The sequence below is a fragment of the Gekko japonicus genome, unplaced genomic scaffold, assembly GCF_001447785.1.
Source record: "Gekko japonicus isolate JY-2015 unplaced genomic scaffold, Gekko_japonicus_V1.1 scaffold1709, whole genome shotgun sequence".
Lineage (NCBI taxonomy): Eukaryota > Metazoa > Chordata > Lepidosauria > Squamata > Gekkonidae > Gekko > Gekko japonicus.
Genome location: NW_015163654.1, coordinates 186,814 through 204,711, shown reverse-complemented (window position 1 = coordinate 204,711; position 17,898 = coordinate 186,814). Strand labels below are relative to the sequence as shown.

The 17,898-nt window shown below is 44.5% G+C and overlaps 1 protein-coding gene across 1 annotated transcript in view; it reads left to right on the top strand.

Moving 5' to 3' along the window:
* The first annotated feature begins 11,024 nt into the window (after positions 1-11,024).
* Positions 11,025-17,898, top strand: part of CHMP2B (charged multivesicular body protein 2B) — a 24,540-nt gene continuing 17,666 nt past the window's right edge. The window contains exon 1 of the mRNA XM_015407694.1: positions 11,025-11,319. Within this exon, the coding sequence (XP_015263180.1) occupies positions 11,286-11,319 (34 nt within the window). The 5' untranslated portion in view covers positions 11,025-11,285. The remainder of the gene's footprint in view (positions 11,320-17,898) is intronic.

The window sequence follows — 17,898 nt, the reverse complement described above, 5'->3', positions numbered from 1 at the left end:
TTCTTCTGTTTGCTCTGTTAATTTCTTAGTTTCATTCAGTTCCAGTTGTTGTGCAGCAAAGTTCTGGTTCAAAGTAGTCAATTGCTGATTGATGTTTGTCATCTGGTCCAGCAGAGGGTGCAATGATTCAGCTAATAGCTGTGAAAGCTCGTTGGTAGCTTCCAGTCTCGGGCTTCTACTTCCCGAAGGAGGCTTAAGCTGTGATGGTTTCTCTTTCTTGCGTCTCTGCCCCGCCATTTTTGAGGATTGTTTACTTTTAGAAAAGTTTGCCAAAATCTCTGTTTTCCACCAGAACGCTTTGCTGCACTCTTGTGTGCTTCTTAAATCAGTTCTATGGCTTTTATGTTTGGCACCCTCTTTTTAAAAAATGATCTGCTTGGATATCGCATCTGGGAGTTCCCTCCCCCGCTCGCTTAAATCAGAGGGGCTTTCTACCCGAAACTCGGTGTTTTGCTTTCACCACTACTCACAGTTCATCGTTGGACCTAGGACCCGCCTCAGGTTCGTGTAAAATGCCCAATCTTCATGCGCTTGTCCTGGTCAGCAACTCTAGGCTCCGGGGGGGTAGTGGACAATCGCACCCCCTCCTATCTGCTGGCGTTCGGATCACGACCCCGGGAGCTCACCAGGGTCGTGTCCGCCATCGTGCCACCAAAAACCAGAAATCCATGAATGACTATATTGAGCTCCCTCACCTCTGCTTTTTAAAAGAAGATTTATGCGTAAATTGTCCATCCAGAGTATGTGATATTGTGGAAATTTTAACAATTTTCCAGTTGTGATGCAGACACTTGAAGTCATTTTATTAACACTGCTTTATTATTTTATTTCCATTATTTGGTGGTTATTTTTTATTTTATGCGTCTTAGGCAACATATTAGATATTGAGGAGAGGAGTCTCCAATGCCAGTAATGTTATATCTACTTTGCAAAGGTACTTGACTTAAAATCCAAATATTTGACTCCACTTTTTTTTTGTAGGATGGCATGTTCTCTCCTGTTTTCTATAACAAGATAATATTAACAAATACAACTCTATCATTGAACATTTTTATTTATTTTCAATATGGTTATACTGCCTTTCAATATATATAATAAAATACAGATTATAAAACTACTTGATGAAACACTATGTAAGCAGGCTGTACATGAAAGCCCAACAGAAACAGAAGATCTTAAAAGGGCTTCCCAGAACTACAGGGCAGCACAAAAAGGGTGCTGTGGTTTGTGGAAGTCAAAGTGATCTCCACAATAGAGCAGGTCCTCGTTAGTATAATGTATAAAATGTATGTTGCTGGTCAGGTTTTAAGAACTTCTGTGCTGTTAGGGACTTGACGTTAAGACCTTTAATTCTTAACTACAAAAACGTGAACTGGTTATTTTTTAGGTTTCCCTAGCTGTTCTTGATAAATGCCACAAGTACAATAATGAGAAAATTAAAAAGTGAACTAATGACGCTGGAGGTCTATGACTGAAGAATATTTCATATAGATGTGTTTGCTAATAGCTAAATAATAGCCAAACAACATAATTTTAACAAATAAAACACATAGCCCTTCAAATATTGTTTTCTTCTTCTTCTGATGGGCTTATCTTAAACATACTTTGGAATAAAGATATACAGCTGCAGGGAAACCAACTGCGCAAGCAGATTAATGTTAAGAGATAAAAACAGGGAAGTATTTGTCTGCCAATAGATAATTTGGAAAGAAAATTCATGTTCTTGCAAATCTGAGCACTGAATGTGAATAGCTTGCAATTTTTAAAAACAATATATATGGATAGATCAAAATTAAGAACCAAAACATCTGGATTTTTTTTCAAATACAAAGTTTAAATTATTTTTCTGTTTTAACAAATGTTGTTACTTCCCCTTATATATAAAAAAGAATTATATAGCTACTACGTATTGTTAGCATTATTGGAAGATCAAAAATAAACAATTTAATCCTTGCCTTTGAGCACTCTACTGTCTGCAGCACTTCATGTAAATTATTCATGTAAATTGGTATAACCATTGGAACAATCCTGTAGGTTTAACAGACAATGCAAAGAAGCTCCAAGACACTGGCAGAGGAAGTCAAGGAGGAGTGTGTTTGTGTGTGAAAGACAGAGAAACACATCAGATGGCAGGCCCCACAGCCACCTCACTTCAGTCCTCATCCTCCCATGCAGCCTCTGTGGTGGAGGTGGCCATCCAATTGTTGACCTCTATGTCCTCTTGGGCTCACTACTGAGGTATGGATGGCAAGGATACAGCCCGCTGGGGGCTCCACAGATGGATCAACATGGGGTGGTTGATGAACCCACAACTGCACTGGTGTCCTCTTCTCCCAGGTCTGCAGTCCCTAAACTGCTGTGTGACTTGATTCCCTTGCTGACCCTTGTGCTGGCCTGCACTAGCCTCCTGCTGAGCAATTTGCTTGCAGAGGAAAAGGCAAGAGTGTGTGAATAGTGGGGGGTGACCCCAGATGTTACTCCAGGTGCACCATGGCCACAAGGCCGTACACTCACAGAACAGGACCTTGATGCTACAGCCATCCATCATGACATGTGGGAACACTGTGTGCAGCGTGGCCTTGACACCGAAAGAACCACATTGCCAATTTGAAATTGACCAGATAACTGTTACACTTGGATGAAGCATTTTTGAACTGTTATGTGTATTTACTGAAGGGTTTGGTTCCATACATGTTTTCCTGACAAAGATCAAGGAAATTCATCATTATGTGTATTTACTGAAGGGTTTGGTTCCTGACAAAGATCAAGGAAATTCATCGACACTCTGGAATGGTATATTAGCCGCCTGGAGTATTTTTGGAACTTTGTAATAAGGACTTTTCACACTGAAGTGTTACAGGTATTGATTGTTGATCATATATTGTATGCTGCTATTCCAAACAATTGTATTTTTTGTGGAACTATTGCAGAATTTGATTCAAAAGTTCTAATATATATTTTGAAGAAATCTTGCATGGTGTTCATTTTGCCACATTATTATATTTCACCATGGTCCCTTTATTTATCGTTTGGCCTTGGTGCTGGGCAGACCCTCTACCACAACCCACTCATAGAGGACACAATGGGCCATGAGGACATGCACAAGCTGGTGAGCTGGCAAGGCCAAGCACCATGGAAACCATCAGATCACAGAATGCAACCCTGCTCCCTGCCAGTCACAGAATGGATGCAGAATAGCAGCGAGGTGGCTCTTGGGCACAGTGGTAGAACTTCTCCCATGCAAACTCCAAATTGGGGAGGTGATCTTGGGACTCCCTAGCTGCAGCTTGACCACACTCCCTTTCCTCCCCTCAGGGATGTCACTCATGGTTGCTCTGGGGGTGCAGCAATGCATGGAGGACTGGCTAGACCAGGTGGTGACCAGCCTACAGTGGGCAACCATTGAAGGCACAGAAGACATCCAGGGGCACTTGTAGCAGCTTGCTGGGACCATGGGCTGGCTGTCGGAGCTCCTGAGGGCACCACCAGGTGAAGGGCACCATTGGGGATGGTAACCAGCACACACACAACACTGGGGAGCACCCGGGCAGCCTGGTCTATTCCACCCAGGTCTCTCCCCCTTCCCCAAGTGGTTTTTGGGCTGTGCAAAGTTTTTTGTTGCTGGTTTCATTATTATGTATTCATATTAAATTTTATTGTTGCTACATGCCCATGTACTGCTTCAGCTCTGTGGTGGCATAGCCCACACCTGTCTCAGTCATAGTGCTTGCCCACCTCTAGTGCTTGGCATCGTTGGGGGGGGCAGTCCCATGTGGCAAGGGCTGGCAGGATGTGCTTGTCCAGCTGCTGCCATGGACAGTTCCAGATGCCAACTGGTGGGTAGTGAGTGGATGGATCAATGGGGAGGGGGTTCCCACTTACAGAGAGGAGAGCACAACAGTAGTGTGGCTATGGGGATGTGCAGCAAGCAATGGACCCCACCCACCTGCATGGTCCTGTGGCATGTAGGCTCCACCTTTACAACTTGGGATAGTCCTAGGTCTTCAGAGGGCAGGGGTGATATGGATTTGCGGGAGCTCACCTTTCAGACTGGACGCCTTTCAGGTGGTAGGCAGTCTCTGCCACCAAAGGGATGATTCTACTTCTGGGGGTGACCTCCCCTCACCCGGGAGGCGGCAGGCACACTAATTTCCTGGGTGGGTGGGTACATTTGTGTATGTATTTGTGGTCCGCTGGATGGGTTGCCTTGGGCTCTGTTTCGGCTGGCCTCAGCAGTGGGTATATCTTGGAAGTGGTGCCCACAGGGAGCCATGGTTGGTGACAGCCCACCAGTGGCCAAACACTGTGCCACTGCCTGCCCAGGGCCATGTGCTGTGGCTTCCCATGTGCAGTTATGGCTGAACTTGGCTTATTTTGTGCAGGGACATCCATGCCATTACTGCTGGGCCAGAGGATCTGTGGTCAGTTGGTGTGCTGCTGCCGTGGATGCTCAGTTGGGATGCCTGCAGGACAGAACTGGGGTGAGCCCTTGCAGGGGCACAGGAGCACCCCCTGGGGGAAGCTGCTCCCCACACCTATCTGCCCGGTCTCTCCTGCCGTGGTGAACCCATGGCCTAAGTGTATGTGTCAGCAGCCACTAAAATGCAAGATACTAAGTACTGCTATCGTGTGACTGACTGACATAGCCCGTTCCTGCACAAATCAGCATATGGCCTGCCCCTATATGAAAAGGGGTTTATATTGCATGCTGGAGGCTATCATTGCCTGTGCTGTGGTGGGGCGGGGTGGGGCTGGCTAGGGTCCATAAGAACATAAGAAGAGCCCTGCTGGTCCATCTAGTCTAGCATCCTATCTCACACAGTGGCCAACCAGTTCCTCTGGAGACCAACAACAGGGCACAGAGGCCCATACCTTCCCCTGATGTTGCCTCCTAGCTCTAGGATTCAGAGGATTGGTGCCTCTGAATATGGAGGTTCCCCTCAGTCGCAATGGCTAATAGCCACTGAAGACATATCCTCCATTAATCTATTTAATACCCTTTTAAAGCTGTTTATTCCTGTGGCCGTCATCACATCTTCTGGCACCAAATTCTACATTTTAATAACTCTATGTAAAGAAATATTTCCCTTTGTCTGTCCTGAATCTACTGCACATCAGCTTCATTGGATGCCCTGGAGTTATAGTATTTTGGGAGAGGAAGAACAATTTCTTTGCCAACTTTCTACACCCCATGCATAATTTTATAAACCTCTATCATCCCATCTCTTTTCTAAATTGAAAACTCCTAGACTCTTCAGCCTTTCCTCATAGGGAAGGTGCTCCAGCCCATTAATCATCTTGGTCGCCCTCCTCCATACTGTTTCCAGCTCTGTGATGTCTTTTTTGAGATATGTTGACCAGAACTGTACACAGTATTCCAAATGAGGTTGCACCATAGATCTATACAGGAGCATTATTTAATTTATTTATTTCATTGGGCTTCTAGCCTGCCCTCCCCTGTACAGCAGGCTCAGGGCAGGTTACAGCATGCTTAAAACATACAAAACTTTAAAAATAAAATATAGCCATAAGGCAGATACAAAACGGTATTACTATATAAAACCTCAAGAGTGCGAGCAAGACAATTTGCTGAATTGGATGAAGTTCCCATTGCTATATAGCTGCAGATCTAAACAGTGCAGGGGAAGCAGGTTGGGTGAGTAGAGCAGCTATGATGGATCAAAATGCTGCTAGACAGAGCTGAGCAGGGCAGAGCAGAGCAGAGCAGGGGAGGCCATTGTAGTTGGATTGCTGCCGCCTTGACCATAGGCCTGGTGGAACGTTTCTGTTTTACAGGCCCTGTAGGGCCCGGATCTCACTAGGGAGAGTGTTCCACCAGGCCATTGCTGTGGATAACCAGTAGGTGTCGAGCGGAAGAAGAAGAGAAGAGATTGTATTTATACCCCATCCGTCACTACCCGAAGGAGTCTCAGATCGGCTTACAATCCTTTTCCCTTCCCCTCCCCACAACAGACACCCTGTGAGGTAGGTGGGGGGTGAGAGGGCTCTTTTGAGAACTGCTCTTTCCAGAACAGCTCTGAGAGAACCGTGACTAACCCAAGGTCACACCAACAGCTGCATGTGGAGGAGAGCACAAGGCCCTTCAGAGACAGTATATATAGAGTCAGTCCTGTAGATATGTTGGTCCCAGTCCGCATAGGGCTTTGAAGGTAAGAACCAAGATCTTGAACTTGATCTGGAATTCAACTGAGAGCCAATGCAGCTGGTGCAGCAGCGGTTGTCTATGTGCTCTCAGCGGTGCCCCTGTGAGGACATGTGCGGCTGCATTTTGTACCAGCTGCAGTTTCCAGATCAGTCTCAAGGGTAGCCCAGCATATAGCAAGTTACAGTCATCCAGCCTGGAGGTGACTGTTGCATGGATCACCGTAGCTAGGTTGCAGGGGGAAAGGTAGGGGATCAGTTGTTTGACTTGCTGCAGATGGAAAAATGCAGATCTTGCAACTGCTGTGACTTGGACCTCCATAGAAAGTGAGGCATTATAATATCCATTTTCTTTTCAATCCCTTTTCTGATAATCCCTAACAAAGTTTGCTTTTTTCACTGTTGCAGCACTCTGATTTGACACTTTCTTTGAGCTATCCATTATGACCCCAAGATCTTTTCCCCTTTCAGTCTCAGAAAGTTCAGACCCCATTAGCCTGTACTTGAAGCTGGGATCTTTTTTGTCCCAATGTGTATGTTTACCCTTCCCAACACTGAATTTCATTTGCCACATTGTCACCCACTCACCCAATTTGCGAAGATCATCTTGGAGCTCTTCACAGTCTGCCTCGGTTTTCACCATCCTCAATAATTTTGTGTCATCTGCAAACTTGGCCATAACCCTACTCACCCCCTAGTTCCAGCTCATTTATGCTGGGCACAGCCTATGCTCATCAGAATCCTGTGATTCTCAGGACACCAAGGTGGTGGCAGCGATGTGTGGTGGTGCTGGATTTTCTGGACTCCATGGGTGGTTATGGGCTACTTTATGGGTTTTGTTGGTGTAATTTTCCTCTGGTTCTAGAGGGCAGTCCTAGACTGCAGTGGACTCAGGGAGCTGACTAACTTCTACTGTGCCCCTGGGCCTCTGCCCTCCCAGCACTGGGAATTGTACCAGAGACACTCTGGCAGGGGGATGTGGTGATGCTGTGCCAGTGCTTGGCTCCAGCACAGTGACACCAGTATATGCTTATATATCTCCAAGATACACCACAGAGTGGTCAGTTGGCACCCTGAGCACTTTTGCCTCCCCCCCCCCAAACTGCACTGTGAAGAGGACAAAAAAAAAAGCTTGCTTAAGTCCACTTAATGAGTTTCTGGCTGCATTAAAATTTAAAGAAGGAATTTCTAATTTGTAGTTAATTCTCTTGGGGTTAAGACATTAGATGTGTGACCAGATCCCTCTAGTAAAACTGGCATAGGTGTCTGGGTGGCAGATTCTGATATTGGCCACAGTGCTGGGAAAGAATATTTTAACCATCTCAACTGTGCTGGTTTCCTAGTCTGATGGATCCAGTCTGCGCACCTCATTCTGAAGATAAAATTCCAGACTTCTCTGGGTCCTTAAAAAACTCGGAACACAGCAAACAGGAAACAATCCTAGCATTAAGGAATGGGACGATCGCCACCAGGCTCAAGGAGCTTGTTGAATGCACACCTGAAATCTGTGTAATCATATGTATACATCATACTACACACGTGTAATTGAAGTTGCCTTGTCTAGACTGTTTTTGTATCAATTTTTGGAGGCATTCAGTGACAATATTGTATACTTTGTGGGCGGTAGTAGATTAAAGGTCAACAATCAATGTTCTAAATGTTTCAGACAACCTAAATTTGTTGATATTTCATTTTTTTTTTTTACCTGTGTCATGCATTTCTGTGAAGCTGCATCATATGTCCTGGTACTGATCTTCATTGTTCAGTTTTATAAATGTTGTGTGCTTGTACTTAGAGTCTAAACATCTTCTCCGCCCATTTTGTTATTGCCTGCAATGAAGACTTTTTTCCAGTTTTGCAAAATTATAGACGAGGGTGTTAACAGTGTCATCAGTTCAGAATGAGAAATATCAGACAAAAGATATAAATGTAATTTATCCAAGCAGATTTTGTAGGACTGCAGTTTAAATATAGATGGTGGATATTACATTGGTGAAAACAGCAAAAAGTGATCCAACCTTGACTCAACAGGATTATACATATTTTTCTTGCTAGCATCAAAGGCAATCCAGAACTGATATGGCAAGATTATTAATGAATATATATAATTTATTTTACTTAATTTATACTCCACCCTCCCTGCAAGAGCAGGCTCAGGGTGGCTTACAAAGTTTGATACATAAATAACAATTAAAATCCACAAAATCATCTAAAAACAGTTCCGTTATAAACAATCCTATATAATATATAGGATACAATGATCTATTGGACACAATTTTGAGGTTTCTCCTACTGGACAAAACAGTGATAAAATTGTTTTTTAAAAAGAGATCAGGTTGTTCCTTGAAGTTAATAGAAAGTGTTTGAAGTCTGTATTCATGAGTATTTTAATGCAGTGACAGCAGCTAAGAACAGAGAAAATAAATAGTTTAAGGATCTAGAAACAACATTAAAATATATAAAACAAGAAGCACTCAGAGAGTGAAAGATATTTAAAGAACCATTCTTAAATGTGCAGGTGATGGGAAAAGCATTATTGTTTATAAAACTTCCCCCCCAAATATAGAAATATATGGGAATTATTGCTGCACCAAAAAAAAGTACAATCCCCCACTTTGCCCAGCAAATCGCCAGTTTGGTGTAGTGGCTAAGTGCGCAGATTCTAATCTGGGAGAACTGGGTTTGATTCCCCACTCCTCCACTTGCAGCTGCTGGATGACCTTGGGCAAGTCATAGTTCTGTCAGAGGTGTTCTTGAAAAAAGCAGTCTCTGTCAGAGCTCTCTCAGCCCCACCTACCTCACAGGGTGCCTGTTGTGGGGAGGGGAAGGGAAAGGAGTTTATAAGCTGCTCTGAGACTCCAAGTGAAGGGCGGGGTATAAATCCAACCTCCTCCTCCTCTTCTTCTAGATGTTTTAAGACAAGATTCAGTGGTTACAACATCATTGCAACTATTTCATAGCATATGATGTTGCTGTGTATAGTCAGCCTATGCCAGTACATCGGGAAGAAGCAGAACTGCATCACTTCTGACAGCCACCATCACCAGATGCAGTATAGAGGTATGACACAATGGTATGAGATGGAGAAAGGGCAGAACAGGAAAAGAGAAACTCCTTTTACTTTAATATGAAGCCCACCCCATTTTGAAGGCTTCGGATGTGTAACAAAATGAATGAAGCAGATATAGTGTACGTGGCACACCAAAGGTGCTTCAGCCAACCAGCAGTCAGCAGTACTGGACTACTCAATGTGTCTGAATCATGGGGACAATTAAGTGTTTTCATGGGATTATAAGTCACATGCAAAAGGATATGACTTGCTTCAGCACTCCACTTCATCATGTGTAGTCACGGCTACACAGACCTTCACTTATAAAAATCTTTGGAAACATGAGTAAAACAAGGGTGGCTAAGAAGCTGGGATATCTGTCTCACCAACTCCTCTGAAGCTGCAAAATTACAACATGAGAAGCATTCCTCCAAATATGTGCCATCTGGCTAACTAAATGCCAGTAACAGACTTTACAGAAACGACATTGCTATATGAAAAAGAACAAGCCACTGAATCCTACTTATCAGATGACCTCTCATTTTGAAGGTAATGATGTCATTGTATGTACTAGTAACTAGGTATTCTTTATTGTTGTCTTGAGTTTAGCACCTAGAAGTGTATCATTAACAAGATGTGAAGAATAAACAAAACTTGCTATGATTCTATTTTTAAAGCAACAACAATTACTTTCAGGAAAATTGGACTACATTTCATGATTTTTGGCATGTGGCTATGTACGCCAGTGTGCATTACTGAGATGTGATTATGATGGAAATTATAACAAATAAATAATACTACAAAAGATTGATACAGCTATTATATCATGAAAGACAGCTGTTTCAGAGTGAGTGTGGATTTCCTAATAATAGTTTCTGTGATAAAAATGGCACACAATTTATTTCTATGTTTGTTTTAAAAATATTTAGAAGCAATGAGGATGGCAGGAACAAACTTTCTAAAATTCCATTTTTGCTTTTTCCAAAAAAGCATCTTGTGTCTTTCAGTTTATGTTCTGTAGCTCTTTCAAAATATTACTTTTACATTCATTGGTTGTATTCACTGCATTGACAGAACCCAATTGTGCCACAATTCTGAATAGTTGTTGAGCATTGTATCCATCATATCTCATGATGTAATGAATACTCTGTGCACTGCAATGTTTCATTGACTATAGTGACTGAACTATATGGCTGCTGGCTGTTATATGTATATGTATAGACTCCAGTTATCTTATTTATGGAAGTCACTGCAAAAGGCAGTTTCAGAATCAATAGCAGTTCAGCAGTTCCAGAAGCGGTGGCGTGATGTGATTATGCTTTTATGTCATCCACATTCTACCATCACCCCAACAGCTGGGAAAACGGGGTATCAAATATGATTGTAAGAATCCGCACATCTCATTGAGCAAACTCTTCGACCCCGCAGTGCAGAAAGCAACCCTGTTAAAAGTGGCACAACTCCGGGAGTGAAATTTGTTACAGGCTACTATGGAGCGGTAATTAATTCCTTTTTAATGTGGTAACTCCCACCTTCTGCTTTTTCCCTTCTCCATTTTATCATCACAACAAGCTGCGAGAAAGTCAGCCGAGAAGCCTGATAACTGAGGGGGAATCTGAACCCCCTTTTCCCAGTCCGACACGCCTGACAGCAGCGGTCCCACCTTCCTCCCCAGGGAAGCCCCAGCACACCCCTGCGCCGGAATACCAAATCCCCGCGTTTTTTCCCCTCTCCCTCACCCAATAAACACCCTTGTCACGTGAGCCGTCCCATTCACGTGCGCAGTCCGCACAGAAGCCGCGCGCCCGCCCTGGCCCTCGAACTCTGCTCGCGAATGAGAGACGTAGCAGGGCCGAGGCCACGGCGGTGACGGCGGCCGCCCACAGCCAGGCGCCCAGAGCCGGCCTCCAACCCGGGGCTGCTGCTCCTCCACGCTCCGTCCGGTCGGCAGCAACTTCAGCCTCTCCCGAGCGCAGGAGAGGCGGGACTCTTCTGCCGAAGCTGCTTCCTGCTCAGCTGAGAAGCAGGAACGAGCCCACTGGTGAGAGCCGACTCGACGCAGAAAGGCGCCGCCATGGCCTCGCTCTTTAAGAAGAAAACAGTGGACGGTGAGTGTGTGTGTGGAGCTCCTTAGTGGATATGGGGACGGTGGTCTGTTCACAGTCCCCTTGGGAGACGGAGTCCTCCTCTTCCATTGATCGACAGGCGCAACTACAGCCTCGCCATAGAGCAGACTCTTGGCTCTGTCATCTTCCTTCTTAGCGTTTAGGAAGGTCTAGCACTAACTTATTGAAGAAATAAAATTCTGTTGGGCTTAAAGGTGTCCCTGGACTCAAACGTTGTTCTTATGTCTACTCTGAACTGACCTGGGGTAGAGGCGGCTATCTCAGATTAGACGGTTTGGACGAATGACCATTCCATTGGTTCCCCCATCTATCTACTGCTTCCCATTGCCACCTTTCAGCATCCCCCACCGAAAGTTTCTTACCGTTTCCCCACATTTAATCAAGTTAACTGGCAGTCTGCCTAGGGTTTCCGTGGACGGCGTTCCCTGCAACCTCCTTCAGTGGGCCATAAGTCAGGGGTGTGTGTTTCGGTTTGAATTCTGTATGGGTTAAGGTGGCTGTTTGTGCAAGAGAGGAAGAGAGAAGAAAATCAGCATGACTCATCCTTATGTGTAAGTGTTTGTCGCACACAGAAGCACCTTAAGGAACTGGTACACTATGACATTGGTACACTTGGTGATTAAACCTGGAGCTAGTTCACGCTTTTAAAAGTATGTCAGAGTTCTAAAGAACCGTTTTTTCCAGCTGATATAAGAAATGACTAGAAATGCTTTAAAAAGTTTTAAGTTTAAAAATACACACCATGGGAACATGATGCATTGTTCACTAAAGCATGAACTTTCTTTCCTGTTTGGAACAGCCGATCTGCTTAGCATTGGCACTGAAGTCTGGTTCCTAGATTTAACAGAAGCTCTTAGTGTTCTGTTCTAAATGATGTTCTTTATTATTTTTACTACATAGTTGCTTGGCATAAAATGTTTATTGTTTTCTTTAGGGAATGGGTGGGGGGCTTGCATTTTAGTTTATAACAGATTTTTAAAGCAGCAGTCACAAGATAAAAAAGAAGAAATTTTATGTTGTGATTCACTTGAATCGCTGTTTGGAGGGATTTGTTTAGTTCCTTAGAGGTCTAGTGGGCTAAATCACACTTAATGATACTGCTTTCTGGTAAACTTTGTTTGAGAGAAACATTTCCTTTATGAATTGTACAGGATCTATTGTTTATCTCTTGCCTCTTAAAACAAACATATTGTTGGTTATGTGATATTCATAAATCAGTATATGGGCAGTCATTTTATTAGAATAGATCATGGAGGGGAAAAACATATATTCCATTCACTAATTACATTGCACCACAGGAGTCTAGATACTCCCACCCCCAATTGCTTGGCTGGAAAAGAATTTGAATGCAGAATTGTAGTGGCAGTGCTGGGTCGCTCAGCTTTCTTCTAATATAAATTTGCAGAGTTTACTAACTTGCTGTGTTTCTCCTGTTAAATGAGAACTAGACAATAGGGTGAATACAGACCAGTTTACTGTACAGTATGATTTTCAGTCAGGTAGTTGTTCATCTGTCTAAGCACACAACTGTAATCCCCCCCCCCCGAGATGCATGGTGAATTTGGGGATCTTTACAAAGCTGTATTTTCCACATGAATGTATTAATAAATCACAAGCCAATGCCCAAGAGGAATAATCTGGCATAGAAATGAAGAATAAATTATTGTGAAACTTTTTGCCCAATCCAAATATTGCTGTCCGCCATACTGTGGGGGTAAATTGCTTCTTCTATCTGTTTTTCTCTCCCTTCCACCATTCTCTGCATTCTGTGGCTCTTGGAGCCTCAGTTCTTATCAGGATGTTTGGGAGGAGGGCTGTACTATACAAAGACACCTTTTTCTATGCCCTAGGGCACTGGTTCCCAAAGTGGGCAATACCGCCCCCCTGGGGGGCGCTGAAATGATCCAGGTGGGCGGTAGGAGCCTTGGGTGCAATTGGGGGGGCGTTGAATAAAAATAATGGGGCGGTGGAAACATAAAGAAAGAAGAGTCCAGAACCTATCTAAAGAAGCCTTTTCTTGCCTTCTCCTGGTCTTCCCTGGGATCAGGGAGGGAGGTGGAGAGGGGTCCCCACAGCCAATCACAGCCCTGCATTTGCAAATTGCAAATGCATGTGCACCCTTGTAAGACTGGTGTTGCTGCTGGGCTACTGTGTGGTGTTTGCTGCTGGCCTCTGGCTTCAGGCCAACATCATCTTTCTTTACTTACATCTTTCTTTACTATGTGCTAATTTGTCACTGCATCTTTATGTCCGCTTCTTGAAGGTAGATTTCCAGGGGGGCACTGGGTAATTTTTTTTCTGAAAAGGGGGCAGTAGGCCAAATAAGTTTGGGAACCTCTGCCCTAGGGAATCCCTTGAATGTGTAGAAAACCCTGCCTTATTTGGAGCTGGCCTGTTTTGTCCTGGTTTCATAATTGATATGAGCCATCCACTTTACTATTGGATGTATAGTAGTAGTAATTTTGATAGTTGTCATTGAGTGGTGAATATATTTCTTCCAACAGTTTAATTTGTTTTCCATGTGTACTGTTGATACTTAGTGGTTCGTTACCATTTTATCACATTGTGTCGTTAGTATGCATAAACATTCTAATGATACATTATAAAAATGATGCTGCCATTATAATAAACATTAGTGAGTGTTTGAAGAATTACTTTGTTAAAGAAATCCTGTATATGTATGTGTTTTGTTTTATCGAAAATGCAGATATATGGGATTGATATTTTCCATTGCATCCCCTTATCCACACTAATTCCTCTTTTTCCCTCCTCCTGGCAGCCACCATAACTTCACCTTCCCTTTTCCCTTATCTCCTTCCCACTCCAGTGAACATAACTTTTATCTGCCCCTATCTTCAGCTATATTTATTATTTATTTACATTTATATCATCATTTCTCCACATTAGGGACCCATAGTAGCTTACATCATTCTTCTCTCTTCCATTTTATCCTCACAACAACCCTGTGAGGTAAATTAGGCTGAGGATGAATAACTGGCCAAAGGTCACCAGTGAGCTTCCGTGGCATAGCAGGGAATCAAACCATATCCTGGTCTGAAACCACTATACCACGCTGGCTTTCATGAGTTGGCCGCTTTTGAACAGTAACAAGCAGGTAGACCTGGGAAAGTACTCTGAGTGGTAGTATGTATCCTAATAGTTGCTGGCAAATCCGGCCCCACTGAGTCCTCCCTCAAAGGCCAGAACACTGCTAAAAAGAGCCTTGACCACTCCGCCCCCCACTTTTTAGTAACAGAAACAAAGGCTTGAAGGCTGGCAATAATGTTTTTGCCTAGCAAAGGCCTGTGGGGTTGTTTGTTTCTTAAAGCTATATAGCATTTGTTTCTATGGAGGGGTTAATCCCACTGACAGCTTGTTTTTTAAATTACAACTCAGATCTTTCTGAGAACCTGGAGTGTCTTTCAGGTATTTAAAAAGATCTGTCTTGTCTGCTTATGGTTCTGGTGTCCGGATTTAAGTATCCACTGATTTGACTTTGTTGAGAATTAGATATACTGGCAAGCGGAACCTGCAAGGACTTGTGGGAAGCATCTCAATCCCCCCCCACTACTACTTATTTCATTTTCCTGAAAGCCCCCATAGCCTCCCCCCTTTTTCCTACTTCCTTCTTGGGTTGCCAACCTCCAGGTGGGGCCTGGAGATCTCCTGGAATTACAACAGATCTCCCAGCTACAGTGATCAATTCCCTTTTAGGATTGCCAGCTCTGAGTTAGGAAATTCCTGGCAGATGTGGGGGTGGAGCCTTGGGGAGCAAGGTTTAGGGAGGGAATGGTCCTATAATGCCATAGACTCCACAATCCAATGCAGCCATTTTATCCAGGGGAACTGATATCTGTCAGTTGAAGAGCAATTATAATTCTGGTGGTCCTCAGCCCCCACTTGGAGGTTGGCAATCCTAGTACCCATGGAGGAAATGACTGCTTTGGAGGGAGGACTCTGTGGCATTGTACCCTTCTAGGTCCTTCCTTTCTTCAAGCTGCATGCTCCCTAGGCTCCATCCCCCAAATCTCTAGGAATTTCCTAACCTATCTCTGTCTCCTGACCCTATCTCCTTCCTACTCAACAGCCAACCTGGAAAGGGCTTCATTCCTTTGTCTTTTTATTGACAGAACCAAGCTTGGTTGCCTAGCAACAACCACTGAGGGAAAAGTTAGTCCTACAGGAGCCAAGCAGGAGAAGTGTCTTCGTATGGAGAGACAACTGTTTGACAGTTATTCTGACAGGGAACAGTGGCTGAGGTGGCAGTGGGCAAGGAAGAGAAGTGGACCCAGCCCCCAGCCAATGGCATGCAAGTAGTCTTGAGTGGCGGTTGATGGGCCAATGGCTGATGCAGCACTGGGAGAGCTGGAAATGGCCAATACGTAAGGGAAGTATTATTAATGATAGCAAAGTTGGCAAAATCTGAGGATATGTAAATCTGGTGACTGTAGCTATGAATGGGCAAGACAGATCTTTCTACAAACCTAAAAAGGGCCCTAGGTTTGCAGAAATATTTAAATTTTGTTTAAAAAACCCAAAATATTTGGGAGTTGAAAAAAACAGAAAATGATTTAAAGAGCACCTGTAACTTTAAGCAACAGATTTCCTAAATAACTGTCACTAGGCAATCATAGTATTCCAGCCTGAGTAAAAGGGCAGGGGAAAAGGGCAGGGTCCTTTCCAGGCCTACTTTTGGCCTTTGAGGGAGAGCTCATTGGGGCCAGGCTTAGCATTGCCAGCTTCAGGTTGGGAAATCCTGGAGATTTTGTGGAGCCTGAGTAGGGCTCAGCTGAATACAGTGCCATGAAGTTCACCATCCAAAGCAGCCATTTTCTCCAGGAGGACAGATCTTTGTTCTCTGCAGTTCAGCTGTAATTTCGGGAGATCTCCAGGCTCAACCTGGAGACTGGCAACCCTAGGTATGGCAGCAACCACTGGGTGACTTGATATCACCCGACTTGATATCAGCCAGCTAGGCCTGGCTGCTTGCTACTGTTCAGCAGCATCTACCCTATGAAAGCCAATGTTGTGTAGCAGAGCTTCAGAGCAGGGTCTGCCAGACCCAGGTTCTTGTTGTGGAAGCTGAGTGGGTGATTTTGGATCAGTCACAGACTTTCAGCCTAACCTACCTCACAGGGTTGTTGTGCAAGTCAAAAGGGGGACAGGAAGAGGATGTAAGTTGCTTTGGTCCCCATTGCAGAGAAAGACTGTACATTTCCTCCTGGGGAACCATTGTTGCCAATCTCCATGTGAGGGCTGGAGATCACTCAGAATTACAACTGCTCTCCTGAAGAGAGGGGAGAGATAATGGTAGGCTGAAGTCAGGGGGCAGATAATGGTAGGTTGATGGTTGGCTGGGAAGGCAATAGGGCTGCCTGCTCCAGGTTGGTAAATTCCTGGAGATTTGAGGGGTGGAGCTTGGAGAGGGTGGGGTTTACGGAGGGGTGGGACCTCAAACAGGTACAATGTCATAGGCTCCACCCTTCAAACTGGTCATTTCCTTCTGGGGAATTACTGCTGTTAATCTCCAGGTGAGGGCTGGAGGTCACTCAGAATTACAGCTGCTCTTCAGATGGCAGAGATCAGTATCCCTGGAGAAAACGGTAAGCTCTGTATCATTATACCCTGCTGAGGTTGCCACAGCAAATTGACGCTGAGTGTCCAAAGCCAGGGCACCCTCCCAGAACCTCTTTCTAGAGCTCATTATATTTATTTCCACAGTGGGCCTTATTCCTAGTTAGTGAATAAATTGCCTGAAATAACTTATGAAAGTGTGCACAAGCAATATTTTAAAAGTTACAGAAACTAAGGGCCAAACTACATGTTAATGTTTTTAAAGAGTTGAGTCCAGGTTCCTAAAACCACACAACAGCTGCAGGGAATGGAGGAGGAGGAGATGGGATTTATACCCCACCCTTCACTCCCTGAAGGAGTCTGAGAGTGGCTTACAAACTCCTTTCCCTTCCCCTCCCCACAATAGACACCCTGTGAGGTAGGTGGGGCTGAGAGAGCTCTTTCGGACAGAGACGGCCCTGGTTGGGACAGAGACAGCCCTGGTCACTCTGACTGATGACTAGGGGTGTGCATTTCGGAATCCCAAACCGGAAAAAAATGGTTTTTTGGGGGGGGCTTTCGGGGTTTTCCGGCTTTCGGGATCCCGAAATGGCCGTTGTAAGCCTTTTCGAATATCTGAAAAAAAAAAAACCCGAAAAAAATTGGGCTTTTCCCCCTGCTTTTTTGGCATTGCCGAAAAACGGCATTTGGCAGCTTTAAACTTTAAAGGGCGGCAGTGAACCCCCTTTTCCCCGCCGTTTCCCCCTCTTTCCCGCCTTTTGCTCCTGTTTTCAGGAGGGAGGGGGGAAGAGGGAACTAGACAGTGCATTGCAGTTGCAGTTTGCAAAACTTTGGAACTTTTTTGCAAAGCACAACCTCCAGAGACATCTGGATCGGGGCGGGTTGGCAGTACTGTTGTTGTTAGATCGGTCGGCTGCGTTTGACATGGTCGACCACCAGTTACTAGTCCACCGCCTCGCCGACGTGGGGATTCAGGGGCTTGCCCTA